The 16410-nt window shown below is 31.9% G+C and overlaps 1 protein-coding gene across 4 annotated transcripts in view; it reads right to left on the bottom strand.

Moving 5' to 3' along the window:
* LOC125050637 (phosphatidylinositol 3-kinase catalytic subunit type 3) overlaps positions 1–12744 on the bottom strand; it is a 28527-nt gene extending 15783 nt beyond the window's left edge. For 2 of the 4 annotated variants that reach the window (XM_047650603.1, XM_047650604.1), the window contains exons 1-7: positions 12461–12744; positions 12094–12282; positions 11563–11719; positions 8497–8634; positions 4464–4586; positions 2180–2275; positions 1408–1577 (exon numbers count right to left, since the gene is read on the bottom strand). In XM_047650603.1, coding sequence (XP_047506559.1) covers positions 1408–1577; positions 2180–2275; positions 4464–4586; positions 8497–8634; positions 11563–11719; positions 12094–12282; positions 12461–12531 — 944 coding nt within the window. In that variant the 5' untranslated portion in view covers positions 12532–12744. Of the gene's footprint in view, positions 1–1407; positions 1578–2179; positions 2276–4463; positions 4587–8496; positions 8754–10676; positions 10754–11562; positions 11720–12093; positions 12283–12460 lie in introns of those variants that run through there. The other 2 variants (XM_047650607.1, XM_047650606.1) reach the window with 2 other exon arrangements.
* Between the last annotated feature and the right edge of the window lie 3666 nt (positions 12745–16410).

Below are 16410 nucleotides of genomic sequence, written 5' to 3'. Positions count from 1 at the left end.
TGACATTTCTGCAATCATCTTGTCGATATTCTTTTCATATGCGACAGGTACTCGTCGCGGTCTTAAACGTATAGGTGCTTCGGTTCCAGTCTCAATTCGATGTTTAACTACACCTGTCCTTCCTAGATCTCCATCGTGTGTAGCAAACATGTCAGAAAATGTTTTTAATAGTCCCTTTGCTTTCGACATTTCTTCCCTCGTCAAGGTTTCCTTACAGTCCTCCAGTATTGCTTGAACTATATCTCGTTGTTTACTAACTGTACCATCTTCAATGATAGCTCTATACATGTCGTACCCGTTCTTCATTGTGTTATCTTTTAGGGAAACTACTTCATCTCTACACTTGAATGTGCCTGAAAACGGGTTTCCTGAAAAGTGTTCCATTCGACTACACGTGCTCTGAAACGGCCTGAAAAAATCTTTCAGGCTCCTGAAAACTAGGGTAACATTATGTAAATTACGATTTTCTAATATGTGATTGACCCTCCCCTGAAACGGTCAGAAATCACATTTCAGCCTGCTGAAAAGTTCTCTAAGTAGTGGAAAAATCTAAAAACATTGTAGTCGACCCGGCTTCGTAACAATATATTTTTTAAATGCTTATATATACGAAAGATTTTTATCGGCGTTGAAATAAAATTTACCGTCACATTTTTCGGTTACGCGTCACATTTTCCGTTACACGCATCTTTTTCTTGTCCCTACCACTGTTGATTCGAAAAGATTCGAAGCTATTAATCACAAAAACATATAATAAATATAACAATGATAGTAATAATTATATAACAATTAATGAAATTCTGTATTAATCTTAGTTGTAAAAAGGTAAAAGAAATAATTGTATTATTTGTATTAAAGTCTATGATAATAAAAGCCTTTTGTTCAACTTTATCTAATTTAACTTTATTTAACCAATTTCTGTAAAGTTGCATATAGTAGATCATTTTTCGAAAAATAAGTTTCACTTCTTACGTGTACACCCATACATTTTTGAAGTTATACTTCTTTAGGCGCGTTATGAAAAATTGATGAGAGTGAAATTTTACGATGCGCGCGCACCGTGACATAAAATTATCAGTATGAAGTTGCCCACGGAAGATGCTATGGCATTGGACATAATTTAAAAACAACATTCGAATAATAATAGAATTTATGTTACACTTAATGTAAGAGAATAATAATAAATATTTATTTATTAAATTTTTCAAATGTAAACTGAACTTTATTGACTATAATGACTCCTTTTCCAGTCTTTGATTATTTAATTGTAATTAATTATTTGCATGCAATCAAAAACTATTTTCAATAATGCCAAAGAAGTATAACTTCTTAAGCGCGTACATAAGTACACCCCCCCATTTTTTTTATATACTTTTCATACTTTTATGCAGTAAATAAATCATGTACCGATATTTCCATATAAGGTCTTGCTCATCCGCGGACAACGGTGCGGCGGGTGCACTAAGTATGGCAGCGAGGCGATCCCGTTCCGCCGCTGAGGGCTTCGCGTCTCTTGCTGGTGCTACACCACGCACTGAACGAGCCAGGCGGTGCTGCTTGCTTTCTACCAAGTTTTCCTATGAAGAAAAATGACTCATTGCTCTATTTCCTAACGTGTGCATATAAAAATTGGCTTTACAACGAATGCCATAGATAAAATTCTCGTGTCACAATGTTAGTTTACCATACTCCTCCGAAACGGATCAACCTATTTTTATCAAATTTTATATGCATATTCAGTAGGTCTGAGAATCGGCTACTATCTATTTTTCATACCCCGAAGTGTCCACCCCTAACATTTATTTTTTGGTCTAAATTTTTTTTTGTGTCATTAAAAAATACACACAACCCTAAATGTTCAACCCTTTACGATTAACCCCTATTTTTTTATAATAGATCGTTATTTTTATTAAACTAAAAAATGTCCTAAAAATAATATAGGTACATGGCAAAACAATGTTTGCTGGGTCAGCACAAACACATTTTTTTTAAATAAAGAACTCGGCAGTAATTGTAGGACGGCACGTATTGCTATTGTCTACGGCTGATCATTCGATACTCCGATTCCATCGATCTATGAGATATGAATTGTCTATGATTTTATTCGACTGCTTCTATAATATAATCGAGTTTGTGTCTATGGAATACACAAAGCTATATTATAAATATAAATGTATACCTGTAATATTTCGTAATCAGGCACGGTAACGACTTCTGCCTGTGCACGGAACTGGTACATGTCGTCGCCATCTTGCTCGTAGTAAACAACTGCATGCTATAAAAAAAATAACAGTACTACGTTTGCTTAAAAATAAAGGTTTTACTTAAGAGAAAAGAACCTTTTTTGTAAGAAAAAAAATAAGCCGAGCATTTGCTTTTTCTAAATTTGGAAGCCGTTAAAGTTTTGTGAAGTAAATGTTTTTAATTTATTTAGATTAAAAAGATTTATAAGATTCAGACAGGTAATGGTATGGTTTTAAAAATGTTTGAGTGACGATGAAAAGATCTAAAGAATGTGAAACAAAAGAGTATGGATAATCACAATCAAAGGAAACGCGTCATTGTTCGCTTTATTTAAGAGCATATATTATCTCTTGTAGTAAAAAAAACTTATCACAAATGCTAATTTCTCAACCTTGCCAACCAAAACCAACCAAAAATATTTTTCAAAAAAGCTTTACAATTTCAAGGATTTCGTTATTACAATATTTAATTCAAAAATGCATTATCTTTGTTTATGTAACGATATTTTTATTCATTTTATTGGCGAAAATTAAATTAAACCAGTTATTAAGACTTTCTTTACCTGATAACAAGTCTAACCATATAAGTGTGTCATTAACCCTTGAATAAATAAAGATTATTTAAATTCTTCGTAATAAAATTCATACAATATTAGAATATTATTTTTAATGTAATATATATTTACGCCCACGAAAAGTCGAAACGATGGCGCGTTTCGTTCCGTAGCGATTGTCGCGTATCTGTGATTGTGGTCTAGCGATACTATTAAATTTATATTCTCATTTTCGCCTTTATGTATCATACATATTTATGAGCATACAAGCAGGCGCCATAACCATTTCTGTATCTGTTTCGTGATCATTTGTTTTTTCTAATTAACTAATCAGCCTTCTGCGCCTGGCACACTCTGTCGGATTTTTTAGGTCTAAGGCAGTGATTCCCAAAGTGGTCTATATCAACCCCTAGGGGTCTATGACAACCTGCAAGGGGTCTACGTCAGTGAAAAAAAATTTGGGGGTCCATGAAATGAAAATGGGGGTCCACGATAGTGGATCTCAACACATACACTGATAGGACCCTTTTTACTTAAATCATACTATCTTATAATATCAAAACATATACATTATATTGACTTATTGCTTATGTTATTTTATTTATAGTTTATTTTATGTTTATTTAATGTTACGTATATTTTTCATAACAGATACAAAATTTTATTTTGAGTAGTTTAAATTTAAATTCAATTAATAAATGTATAAATTAACATGTGTTTTTACTTTAAGTTTTTAACACTAAACTAGTGAAGTTTAGTGTTAAAAAGAGTTAGAAATTTACAGGAAATATCTCAGGTAAGTAGGGGGTCTACCCAACACGGAAAAACATGGCAAGGGGTCTACGACACAAAAAAGTTTGGGGAACTCTGGTCTAAGGTCTACTACAGTTCACGATGTTTTCCTTCACCATATGACTGTTAAATGCGCATATAGAAAGTAAATTGGTGCACATCCGAGGTTAGGTCCTCTGACCTCAGGGATGAGAGTCGCACGCCAACACTGCTTAGGTACACACTAGCTCACGCAACATTTATTGAAGTTATACTTCTTTAGGCGCGTTATGAAAAATTGATGAGAGTGAAATTTTACGATGCGCGCGCACCTGAGACACAACATTATCAGTGTGATTATAGCCGGCGCGAGCGAGATGGGAATAAGACAATCTACAAGTAAAAAGAAATAGAATATGCGTGAAGTTAACAGCTATGCCAAGAATTTTGAATGACCATAATGACATTTACCTTTTAAACAAATAAAGGAGTTTTAATTACAAAAATAATTTTTGCAATACTGCCAAAGCTACAACATACATCTTAGTGGTAGAGATGTTCTAAATATATAATAATATATACTTTTAACTTAATAGAATTTATGTTACACTTAATGTAAGAGAATAATAATAAATATTTATGTATTTAATTTTTCAAATGTAAACTCAACTTTATTGACTATAATGACTCCTTTCCCAGTCTTTGATTATTTAATTGCAATTAATTATTTGCATGCAATCAAAAATTATTTTTAATAATGCCAAAGAAGTATAACTTCTTACGCGCGTACATATGTACACGCACCCTTTTTTTATAGATACATCTAAATTGAGCCGACGAGTATTCCCTTAAATATTAACATAATGACAGCGTGCTTAAGATTTAGATTACTTACATCGACGCCATCTATCTGAATGGTGGGAAATTCAATCATGAGGTACATATAATTAGAATTTCTTTTCTCCTTCTCATTTATCATCTCAATCTCCCTGAAGGTTAGCCGGTCGAGCCAGTCCACCTGTAACATACACGAGTTATATAACTATTTCTTTAGCAATATTCTGTACTATATTATTAGTATTGTAAGACACTTTAATTTATGCAGTCATTAATATATCTTTTGCATTATTTTACGCCATTACAGTGGTTCTAGCTAGCTTACAATAAACAAGTTAAATTGAGAATTTTCTAGAATTTAATAACAAACAACTTTTACTTAACACTTTCAAATATATAGGTTAATTGTTTCTGGTATAAAAATAATAAGCCTTTATATATTCACATGTTATTTTCATATAATATAAAAAATAAACAAGTATCGCAATACAGCGAGGAAATGCTGCCAGCGTTAAAGGTACACTGCCACAGGAACCAAACTTTTTCAATTTGTTTTAATTTTCTTTTTTATAATTATTAATTTAAAGTAAAAAAATTTTACTTTAAATTATACTTTAAAGCTACTAATATAATATTTAGGGCAATGTTAATTTATGCTAAATATATTTAATCGCACGAGTTTACGAATGAAATTATAAAATATATATATATATAGGGTATTTCAACAAGAAGTTTGTTTTTCAATTGTGGCAACACCGAGAACGTGATAGTTTTGACATTTAGTTTTTGGCGGTATTCGTAGCAGGTGCTTTGGCAATTATTACAATGAATTCAATTTCGCTCGAAAATCGCATTAAAATAATTCAAATCCACTATAAAAATGGTGGTTCTGTTAAAGTTACATTTCGTAAAATTCGTGATATTTTCGGCCAGCATAATCGTCCTTCTGAGACCGCTGTTAAGAATTTGGTCGCGAAATTTGAGTCGACAGGCTCGGTACAAAATGTGCCAACACCAACACGTGTTCGACCGGGTCGTTCAACAGAAAACATCGCCGCCGTGAGCCACAGTGTTGAAGAAGATCAAAATTTGTCAATTTCACGACGTTCTCAACAATTGGGGTTATCCAAAAGCACAACATGGCGAATTTTGCGAAAGGATTTGGCTTTGAAGCCTTACAAGATTCAACTGGTGCAGGAATTAAAGCTGATCGACCATTCAAATCGCCGCAGATTCGCTCAGTTCATTCAGGAACAACCTGCTGGTTTTTCTGAAAAAATCATTTTTTCAGACGAAGCCCATTTTCATTTGTCAGGGTACGTCAACAAGCAAAATTGTCGCATTTGGGCTTCTGAAAATCCTAAAGCAATTATTGAGAAGGCTTTGCATACTCAACGTGTTACTGTGTGGTGCACTATGTGGTCTGGAGGCGTGATTGGGCCGTTTTTTTTCGAAGATGAGGCTGGAAATGCGGTAACAGTCAATGGATCACGGTATCGCGAGATGTTAACCACTAAATTTTGGCCTTTTATTGATGACATGGATATCACTGAAATGTGGTTTCAACAGGACGGTGCCACATGTCACACAGCCAATGAAACGATCAATTTATTGCAAACCAAATTTCCCGAGCGCATAATTTCGCGAAATTCAGCTGTTAAGTGGCCAGCCAGATCGTGTGATTTAACACCACTGGATTATTTTTTGTGGGGCTATGTTAAAGACAGAGTCTATACGGAGCCAATCGAATCGATTGCAGCCTTAAAACTCAAAATCCGTGATGTCATTAACGAAATAGACCCTCCATTTTGCCAAAAAGTGATTAAAAATTTTGATGAAAGAATCAACATCTGTCAGCGTGGTCGTGGTGGACATTTGCCAGATATCATTTTTCATTCATAATTGCCAAACTTTTCTCTTTGTAATACTATAAAAATTTTATTCATTTTCCTCTAAATTCTTTGTTTTATTTTGTTTTAGAAAACAAAGTTCTTGTTGAAAAACCCTTTACAATTTACTATTCTACGACTGACGGGGTCATCCGACTTTTTTATATGTTTGTTGTATAGGCCGATAGAATAGATTTAAAACACATATAAATTACCGTTTATTCAGAACATATAATTTTAATTTAACCAAAGAAATACAATTAAGATATTTAACAGAAATGCGTTTAACAACATTCACGTGTGACATCACGGAAACTCGTTTTATATTGATGACCTTATAAATGTTTATAAACATTGCATAAGCGACCCGTGTGGTCCCCTAGAATATATGTACCGGAACCACTTCCTATATACTTTCGGGAATGTGCGACTGCGTTATAGATCTTAGTACGATCGTAATTTAAGTAAGATGTAATAGTATTATTATGTGAATTTATCAAACAAATGTTCTGAAAGGATTTCAATGATACCAAGGAAATCCTAGGAATCTGTACTAATTTAATACAATAAAGCAGTTAGACGACTGGAATTCATCATAATATGACACACACTAGCGCACATCGTTAATTCTTTTAAAGATATTAATTTTATAAAATATCAAAGGTATTTTTGTCCTAAGGCTGTTCAATTGTGAATGCATGTCCAATAATGTGTAAGACGCAATTATCTTTAAGTGTTACTTTATTTTTATTCGACATCTTTAGGTTTATACACTTTGTATACCTTTTTTTTTACAAAAATTCCTTAAATAAATCTTTCTGATCTCTTAAAAAATCGTGTACCGCGACCACTACTGCGTCATACACTTCCTTTGGTCTTTCTTTAACTGCGGAAATAGGTAGATCATTAGGAGCTAGGCTCGGTGAATATATATTTATAATATGGAGGATGTTCTATCAATTTGAAGTCAGCTTTTGAATAGCAAACATCGCAACTCAAAACTTTTGCGCTGGGTGATATTTTTGATACGTTTGATAATAATGGGACTGGGGGCCCTTTGTATCCCCGGGGCCTTGAGCTGCAGCCCAAAAAGCCCCTAAGTACATCCATCCCTGCGGGTAATAATGGTGAAGCCATGTTTCGTCCATAATTATAAATTGAAGTCAAAATCTTGTTGTAACAAACAAACAGCTTTGTGAAATTCTGTCTCGGTTATTTCTGAACAGAAAGCATTATGGAAACCCAACGCACTGACACTTTTTACATACCGAAATGGTTGTGTATAATATTATGGACAGTTCCTATATTTTTTATTTCTTTTTGTATAAAACAAATATGTAGTAACACAACGATCCAAAACAATTGTTTGAACTTTTCTAATCATTCGTTCAGTCACTACCGACTTAGGGCGTCCCGTTTGGGGTCTTCGCTTGAACTTAGCACACTAACACGCAACCGAAGAATATGAAGAAGAATTAACTTTTAATGTTGCTCTTAAGTATTGATTTACAAACTCCGTAGTCAAAGTTTTCCAGCAGAGATATTTTATAACCGCGCGAACTTGAATTTAATCGTGTTATAAGAACCCGTTCCGACACACATTTTTTTGCGTCGTGTTTTCAATTTTTTAATAAAAGAGAATTGATTGCTTTTGTTATTATTATTTTGAATGTCTCAGTCTCTCATAAACATCAGGCACGCGCTATGCCCAACACCATTCTCTAATTCTTTTTGAAGTATTCCATTTGGTTTCATGATATTTATTTATATCTCTCCTACCATTTTATAGTTTTCATTACTGAACTACAAGAACAAAATTTGGGTAAGGATAGTCTCAAATATTTAAGAATAATAAAAGAGGTAAAGAAACTACGAAGATATCAGAATCATGAATACTTTCTCGAACTCCTATTACTTTAGAAATCACTCGACGTGCAAGCGACATACTCTCTCCTAACTTTGAGGATACGATGACAGCTGCTAGATACATGGTCAAACATTTTGTATAATTTGGGAACAATACACATCATAGAATAAATATAGGAGCAGCCAAGATGTAATCGTTGTAAATTTGAAATACAACCCGAATTTGCCACAAAATTGGATATTGAATCGACTTTGTATACGTTGAGAATTTTGGTACTTCAAGGATATGCTACTTTTCATTCTATATTATAAAAAATCATATTTTAGAACACTGACCTTAGGAATATGCCCATTGCGATGTTTTTTGGCCAGCTTTGCCAATCGCTGCATCTGCTCCTTGCCCCTATCCGGTGCTTTTCCTGGAGTTTTCTCACTTCCTTCCATCCCAGGCCACACACGAAGATCAAACATACCCTTTGAAATAGACCTCCACACGCTTAGCCATCTCACGAGTTGTAAATAACATCTTTTGCACACTTTTAAAGTACTACCAGCGTTACCCATCTTCACTAAATTACAGTTTCATTTTTCATCTAGAATAAAGGTATCTTAATATTGTGCTTAAAACACTTTTTGTTTTTTCCATACATTTAACGGTCTCTTTGAACGCAAGTGAAGAACTGACCGAGAGCTAATGATAAGGAAGGTCAGGCTAAAGCAATTAATATGGGCGTGGCCTTATCTTTATACTAAACCTTTGTATCATAAATGTTGCTACAGAAGGAAAATTTTCAGACATTATCCATAAATAACTGCCATTTTCCCTCAAATTTTACTTCATAACGTCTATATTTTTATATCAATATATTTTAGATAGATTATTATACTTTGGTGCAAAATTAACATAGAAAGGGTGCTATAATTTGCTGTTAACTGTTCGCTAGGTACTTCGATGTTGAAATATGTTAAATATCGATTATGTAGAGTATTTAAAAAAAATTTAAAATCTAATAAAATAAGTAACTTAAAGCTGTTCGAAAGTAAACTGTAAGTTGTAATGTCCAAAAAATTTACTTAAGTTTACTTATATTATTATGTTCGGATGTATAACAATATTGATAGACAATAAAGGTAACAATTAACATTTTCATCTCACTAAAAACCAGTTAAGCCATATTCTATCAGCTATTTTTGTTGTAATTTTAGAAGTATTTTTTATATATAATATGTATTAACGAGAATCTACCCGCAGCTTTAACCGCGATATCTTCATGTATTTATAAGACCGATTACGTTCTTTAATAAAACCATAGTAAATAATACACCTAAACCTTTCTCAGACTATAAATTGGTGCCGAACATCTAATTTATATTATTTAGGTTTCTCGATGTCATATAGATAAATAATATTAAGGGATTTAAGGCCCATTTAGATGGGGAGAGTTTCTCGTACGTTTTGGTGCGAGAAATCGTAGGCGACTATCACCAGCAATAATTGCCATAGCTTTATCGTATCAAAATGTTTACACACAGGCAAGAACTACATTCTCACCTACGATTATGTCATACGAGAATCGCCAGTGATTTATCGCTAGGCGATAATTTCCTGCGCCTGTTTACACATCGACATTTCAGTAAGAAGATTATTACTTACGAGAAAATCGACTAGTATAAACACGATCTCGTATGATATTTTTTTATGTCCATGCGAGTATCGTACAAATCGGTTTGAACCGTTTTGAGTGCGAGATGTTTCATAATTTCATTGGAGTTTAGTAGGGTCTTCGTCTTAAAATGTCACAAAATTCCTTTCATTTTGGGATAATATTAAGTTAATTGACCTTTATGGAGTTACTAGTGTTTGTGGAACACTGAAAAATTATAAAACCCATTTTTTAACACGAAATCTTTTTTCCGTTGCCGTTTAATTAATTCTTGTACTAATAATTAAAATACCCTCAAGCACTGCATGGTAGCAACTGGCACAAAACCTCGAAATACGATTATTGCTTTTGAAATGCTGTTTACACGGTCACAATAAACTTTCCATTGCGAGGCAATTCTTGCCAAAGAGGAAGAGCGAGAGGTGTGAATGTTTAGACGAAGAAACTTTTTTATATTCTTTCGATAATCTCTCTCTCTATCTAAATGGGCCTTTAGTCGTATTAGTATCGACACGTTTCATGGAAAGGTTTTTGCGTCGTGGTGGCCTTAATAACTCTAGTGTCACATTGAAGAAGAAAAGACGCGACCAAAGATGCTTTTATAATTTATAAATTAAACCCGTAAGACTACCTATTTACAAGTTTTGCAAAGGAGCAAAAGAGCCTTGGCCATATTATTCACGAGTTATTTTACTAAAACGGAAACTAGTGTAAACATTCCCTAATTTTGTACAATAATAATATTTTTAATTATTCCAATTTTTTTCTCACTTTCAAATTATATCTACAATGTAAATATTTTTAAAGTATATGCCTTTCTTTAACTAAATACTGACAAAATTACACACTAACTATATTTTCGTTTTCTTATATATTTTTTTAGTTTTTTAACATTTTAAGGATTAAGCACAGTCGAGTGCATCGTATCGCGGCGACATAAATACTGACGCCCGTTACTTAATAAACTTAATAAATGCAAACTTAATTTAATACTGGTTTGGAAATTAGTTTGCATAATGATAAAGAGATCCTTCGCGAAGCTTTCTGCTTATTTAGTAGTGATCTATGGATTCTCATGTATTTAAAATGCACTTAATAGCTAAACAATAAAACAATATAGAAACTTTGAATCAGTCTTCGTAAAATATACTACCCTCTAACTTCTCGTAATTAGAAATTTATAGGGTAGAACGTGAAGAACCTCAAATAAATACATCATTATAACCTTCAATTACCATTACTTAAAGTTTTATTAAGATTTCTAAAGTACCATAACGGGCAAATGCCCACGTAATTCAGAGATAAAGTTTCGTAAAATAAAACTTTTAGTTTTAAAATAAAACGTTTCCGGGAACCTTGGAAAGAGCTTTATCCCAAAGATTTGGCTACACCAAATTAGTAGATACATTGATACATGAATCCTTTCTGTCAAAAATATTTTATTTATTATTGCTTATATATTCTATTTATTATGCTTGTCCTAATCAATGTCTCAAACCAAAACTACTACTAACTACTTGAACTTTACATGAAAAATTTATCAGTTAAGAGAACTATAGTTCTCTAGTTCACAAACTAATTAAGCCAACACGTTATCAAGTTTGATAACTTGCAGTTACAAATTTTACATAAGTTGAGTTGATCTTAGAATTGAGCATTTCATGTATTGTTGAAGCATTACAACAGCTTAATGATAATTCAATTAAAATTTAAACATATGGAGTTTTTAGAAACATACCTGTCGTAGCATGCCATGTTTCCCAAATAATGAGATGGTTGTACCTCCCACAACCATAACCTTCCCAGGTCCAGCGCAATCATAGATGGTCATTGCAAGTATAGCATTCCGTGGTAGGTCACTGTAGTATACTGGAAGAGTTACCCATTCATTCCAGCTGTAAAGAAAAGATAGTAAGAACTAAGAGTAGAAGAGTCTACTACTCATTTGTCCAAGGAAGAAATAAAAACCAATTTTGCAATAGTTTTAGTATTTAGTAATAAAAAAAAGTTTACTCATCAATTTTGATTTTGCAGTAGCACAATTTTTAGTATTCATCTATCTAATGTTAAAAATTAAAAATTAGGATAGATATTTCGCAATCATGACAATATAATTAAGATGTGATTTGGTACCTGAACATTTCCATAAACAATAGTATACAATTGGTAATCAGTAACACTTGATCAGCATAGGCGGTAAGTTTATATACAACTAATTCAGAAACCGATAGACAGAAACTCATATACTTATGAAGATCTTAAGACTTACTTCCATCTATTTGTAAAAGCCTTGTATGATGTTGTGACTGGCAATGCAAGAGGTACTCCTTCACAGAGTACTTGACATGTTACATACAAGTCTGAGCAACCTTCTTGATAAAGCCCAGAAAATTTGAGCATTGGATCTGATAGAAGCATATCATATTCTGGTTTTGCACGCTTTCCTTCAAGTGTCCCACTTCAACAAAATAGGTTTTCAAGTAAAACCGAAGAAAAGTTAACAAAAAGTGAATTAATATAGCATAGAAAAAATAATTAGACAGCAAGTTGATTTCAGCTTTAATTAAATTAGCGATTTATGATTTACAGTAATAATAGAAAATAGTATCAAGAGCATTTAGAAAAGGTAAACTTACATCTTTATTTCCACTTTATGATCTAATGACGAGCTATACACGTAATAAAATTTATCGTCTATTTCGTTCATTTTAATTGACTACCTAAATATATCCTGATGAAAAATGAGTTGAGCCAAAACACCAGAAATCGAATTTTGCAATCATGAATTTTTTACATTAGTACATTTCATCATCTACGAGTCTTTAGAATAAATTAATTATCACAATTTTCCCAAAGTTTCTTTTCTTGTTTTCAAAACAATTTATTCACTTTGATCTTTGTTGACATTCCTTAATGTTGAAAATAATGTGACACTTGACTGATTTCAAACCACAGTCTAGCAACTGGATTTTAACATACGGGAGTCATAAGTCTCATTCCTAAATCTCATGCTAAATGTTATGAATTATACAATAAATCATTTATTCTAATATTTCGATTTGATTTTCCTAAACCATTGGACTTTTTTCCTAGTGGGAGTGCCATGCTGTTGCTTTCGGGCTTCAGCCGAATGGGCAGGCACGACCGGGGCAGTACCAATGTCTCACAGAAAACCGGCGTGAAGTGTTACAATAGGTTCATCTTTTTGTACTCGCGTTTCGTGCGGTGAGTGAGACAATAGACAACTGGGCTCTTTAGAAAAAATCACTTCAACAATAATTGGGATCCAGTAACGCTAAACAATTTTGTATGGGAATAACATTAGCTCACGCTTTGTCATTTTTATACTACATTTTATAAGCTAGTCGTATTGTAAAATTCTTAGCACATAATTCTTTGTTTTCATGTTTTCATGTCTGTGATCTGTCTACGCATCTATACTTGACAATAATTATCAATAATAAAGTTGAATTGGGGGCCTTATAGCCTAGCGGTCTTATTAAGTGGCAGCTAGGTGAGGGGTACCGGGTTCGATTCCCGGTTCGACGGCAAGTTTTAATTTAATTTAAATTTGTTCTGGGCCTTTGGGAGGGTTGTGCGGTACCGGGCCTAAACCGTACATGGAGGACACGGTCGAAGTTCTAAGGCAAGCACGAATCATAAAAAATCTTATACTTGACGCTGGCTAATGCACAAACCGTGCCAGACTCATAAAAAAATAAAGTTGACTTGGCCTTAGGTTATGGCCAGGCCATAAACTCCAAAAAAAAAATCAATACTATTAAAGTTCATAATGTCAATTATCAGCTGTCACTAAATCCCAGTATATATTATTTCTCTATGCACTACATAAACTACATCTTTGATCTTATGACATTGACAATTGACATTATATTGAATATTTATATTTAAATTTAGTGTTTCAACAGCTTGGTAATTGGGTTTTTCAATATTTAATAAATTATCTTTTTAAAATCTCATGCAACAAGTTACGCTATTGCAACGTTTAACATAGTTTTCACTAAGTGCAATTTAATATATAAACGCACACGTTACATATAAATATTTATATTTAACAAGATTTTAATTATGTATCGTATTGCTTAGGCATCGTATGAGTATTTCGATTAAAATGTCATATTTGCGAAACAATCTCAAAGTGTGTTATCTCTTCATAGGATAATGACGAAGTTACTGGAATGGGTGTATGCAGCATCAGCATTCTTTGCAATATGGTACTCCTTGATTGGTGGATATGTGAAACATCCAATGATTGAAAATAATATGGAGCTTATTCTTATTTCACCTATTTTCTTTTTAATACTTTTTGGGGTTTATGCTGTAACAGTTGTTGTATACCGAGTATTTACTTTTAATAATTGTGAGGCAGCATTTTTGGAACTACAGAAGCAGATCAAAGAAGCTAATACAGAACTAACTGCAAAAGGACTGAAATGGTAGCTTGTTAAATAACGACTTTACCCAAATCTTTATACTCTTTCACTTTTTCTAAAAGAAATGTTAGTCATTTATTTTAAAAATCTGCTGTTGAAAAGTTGGGCTGAAATTAATATTTTTCATAAATTTACATGGGAAACTTTTAAGATTTCATAAATTGTGCATTCAATACATTTTTAAAATCAACATAAAAGCAGTCAAGTGTTCAACTGGTCAAATTTGATTACTGACTTTAAACCTATGCATTTTGTGTACCTTTCAACTATTAATATAATATGTATTGATTAGAAAATGGATTTGGTAAATAAAAAACCTAAGTAACAAATAGCTAGTGTTTTATTTATCAAGCTAATCATAAGATTTATTTACAATATTTGTATTGTAACTTAATAGTTAAGCGCTTTTGGCTTTACAAAATGTAGGTAAACTTATAATAAACAATATAACAATTATATATTTTATTAGGTCATGTACATTTGATTGTTTATAATTTAATTATATTTCAAATTTAATCTAAAAGCCTATAAATTATGTAACTGAAATTAATGTGTTATTCCATAATAATAGCACATGGCACATTAATAATTATAATTTATAGTCTTGTATTAAGTATTCAATAAATTAATATTATACTTAGAAATAAATAAACTGTATGTACAATAATATACAATATATAATTTTAAATCTTTGTGACATATTTTAAAATATATTAAAAGAATTTAAAATATTTATATATAATCATATTTTATGTATTCATAATCTTAATAAATATTGTTTTTTCTAATATACTGTAGTGCAAAATAATTTAAGTATTTTAAGAACTTGAAATAAATAAATTATTTTTAATATTATACAATTGTAAAACAGTGTGTTATATGACTTATAAATAAACACTGTAATCTTAAAGCTGCATTATGCCACACATTGCAAAGGATCAGGTATGCTTATTGCCACAAATGGACACTTGCTACACCAGAATGCCTGAAAGCATGGTGCCAACCTTTAAGCATGTGATACACTGGTTGATGATGACATGTGTTTATAGATCCAAAGAGCCAAATCTCCAAAATTATTTTGCACTTACAAAACTACAGGCATTTTAAAGCTATTTTTAAATTTCAAAAGTATCTATCTACGCGTAAATTATTGAATGGAAATTCTTTAATGCATAGAGATTGAATAGAATGAAATATAGTTTAAATCCGATTACTGGAATATTCTGTCCTTATTTCGTAGTTGTCTATTGTTTTTTTTTTACAAATCAATTTAACCACATATACATTGGACATGAAATTTACTAGTTTTAATTCATTTTTAATTAGTGGGTGGGTACTTCTCGAGTTGGGTTATTGTTAAACGGTTTTATATTTAGCTCACCCCGTTTGTTTTATTTATTCTTGGGTCAAATTTAGTAATTCAAATTTCACCCTCTTCCTGTCAACCGATTAATCTGAAATTTTGTATACACTTTGGATTTTGGTGACAATACAATAAACTAAATAAATAAAATAAAAATAAATAAATATTATATAATATATAAATATATATTATATATATATGTATAACATTATATTAAAAACTGTATCTATTTTATTAATTAAATATATATTATATTTATATTATAGAATTGATTTATTTATATAAACTAACGGGCAAGGAACCTTGCAATAACGAAGCACTAAATGAATTAAACAGAATGCGAAATAAAAACTAAAAACTAGAAAATAAAAATAGGTAAAAAAACTTTTTAAGTTAAACGGTTTTATGTTAAACATACATTGCAATGTTTAAGATAAATGTACTAAAAACCAAAAAATAATAAAATAGATACAGTCGTGGGAATTAAAAACATATGCATAAACTAGACTAAAATAAAACCGTAGGGCACGTCAATTGTCTACAAATTATCGACTTAATGTGCGATAGAAGAATCGTTTCATTCGTCGTTAAAATAGGCAGTTGGCCCGCAGACGGTCAGGAAATTACTTACTATTTTCTTATTGACGTGCCCCACGGTTTTATTTTAGTCTAGTTTATGCATATGTTTATAATTCCCACGACTGTATCTATTTTATTATTTTTTGGTTTTTAGTACATTTATCTTAAACATTGCAATGTATGTTTAACA

This window comes from Pieris napi, chromosome 6 (assembly GCF_905475465.1).
Source record: "Pieris napi chromosome 6, ilPieNapi1.2, whole genome shotgun sequence".
NCBI classification, from domain to species: domain Eukaryota; kingdom Metazoa; phylum Arthropoda; class Insecta; order Lepidoptera; family Pieridae; genus Pieris; species Pieris napi.
The sequence above is the reverse complement of the archived record's forward strand: the minus strand, read 5'-3'. Positions and strand labels throughout refer to the sequence as shown.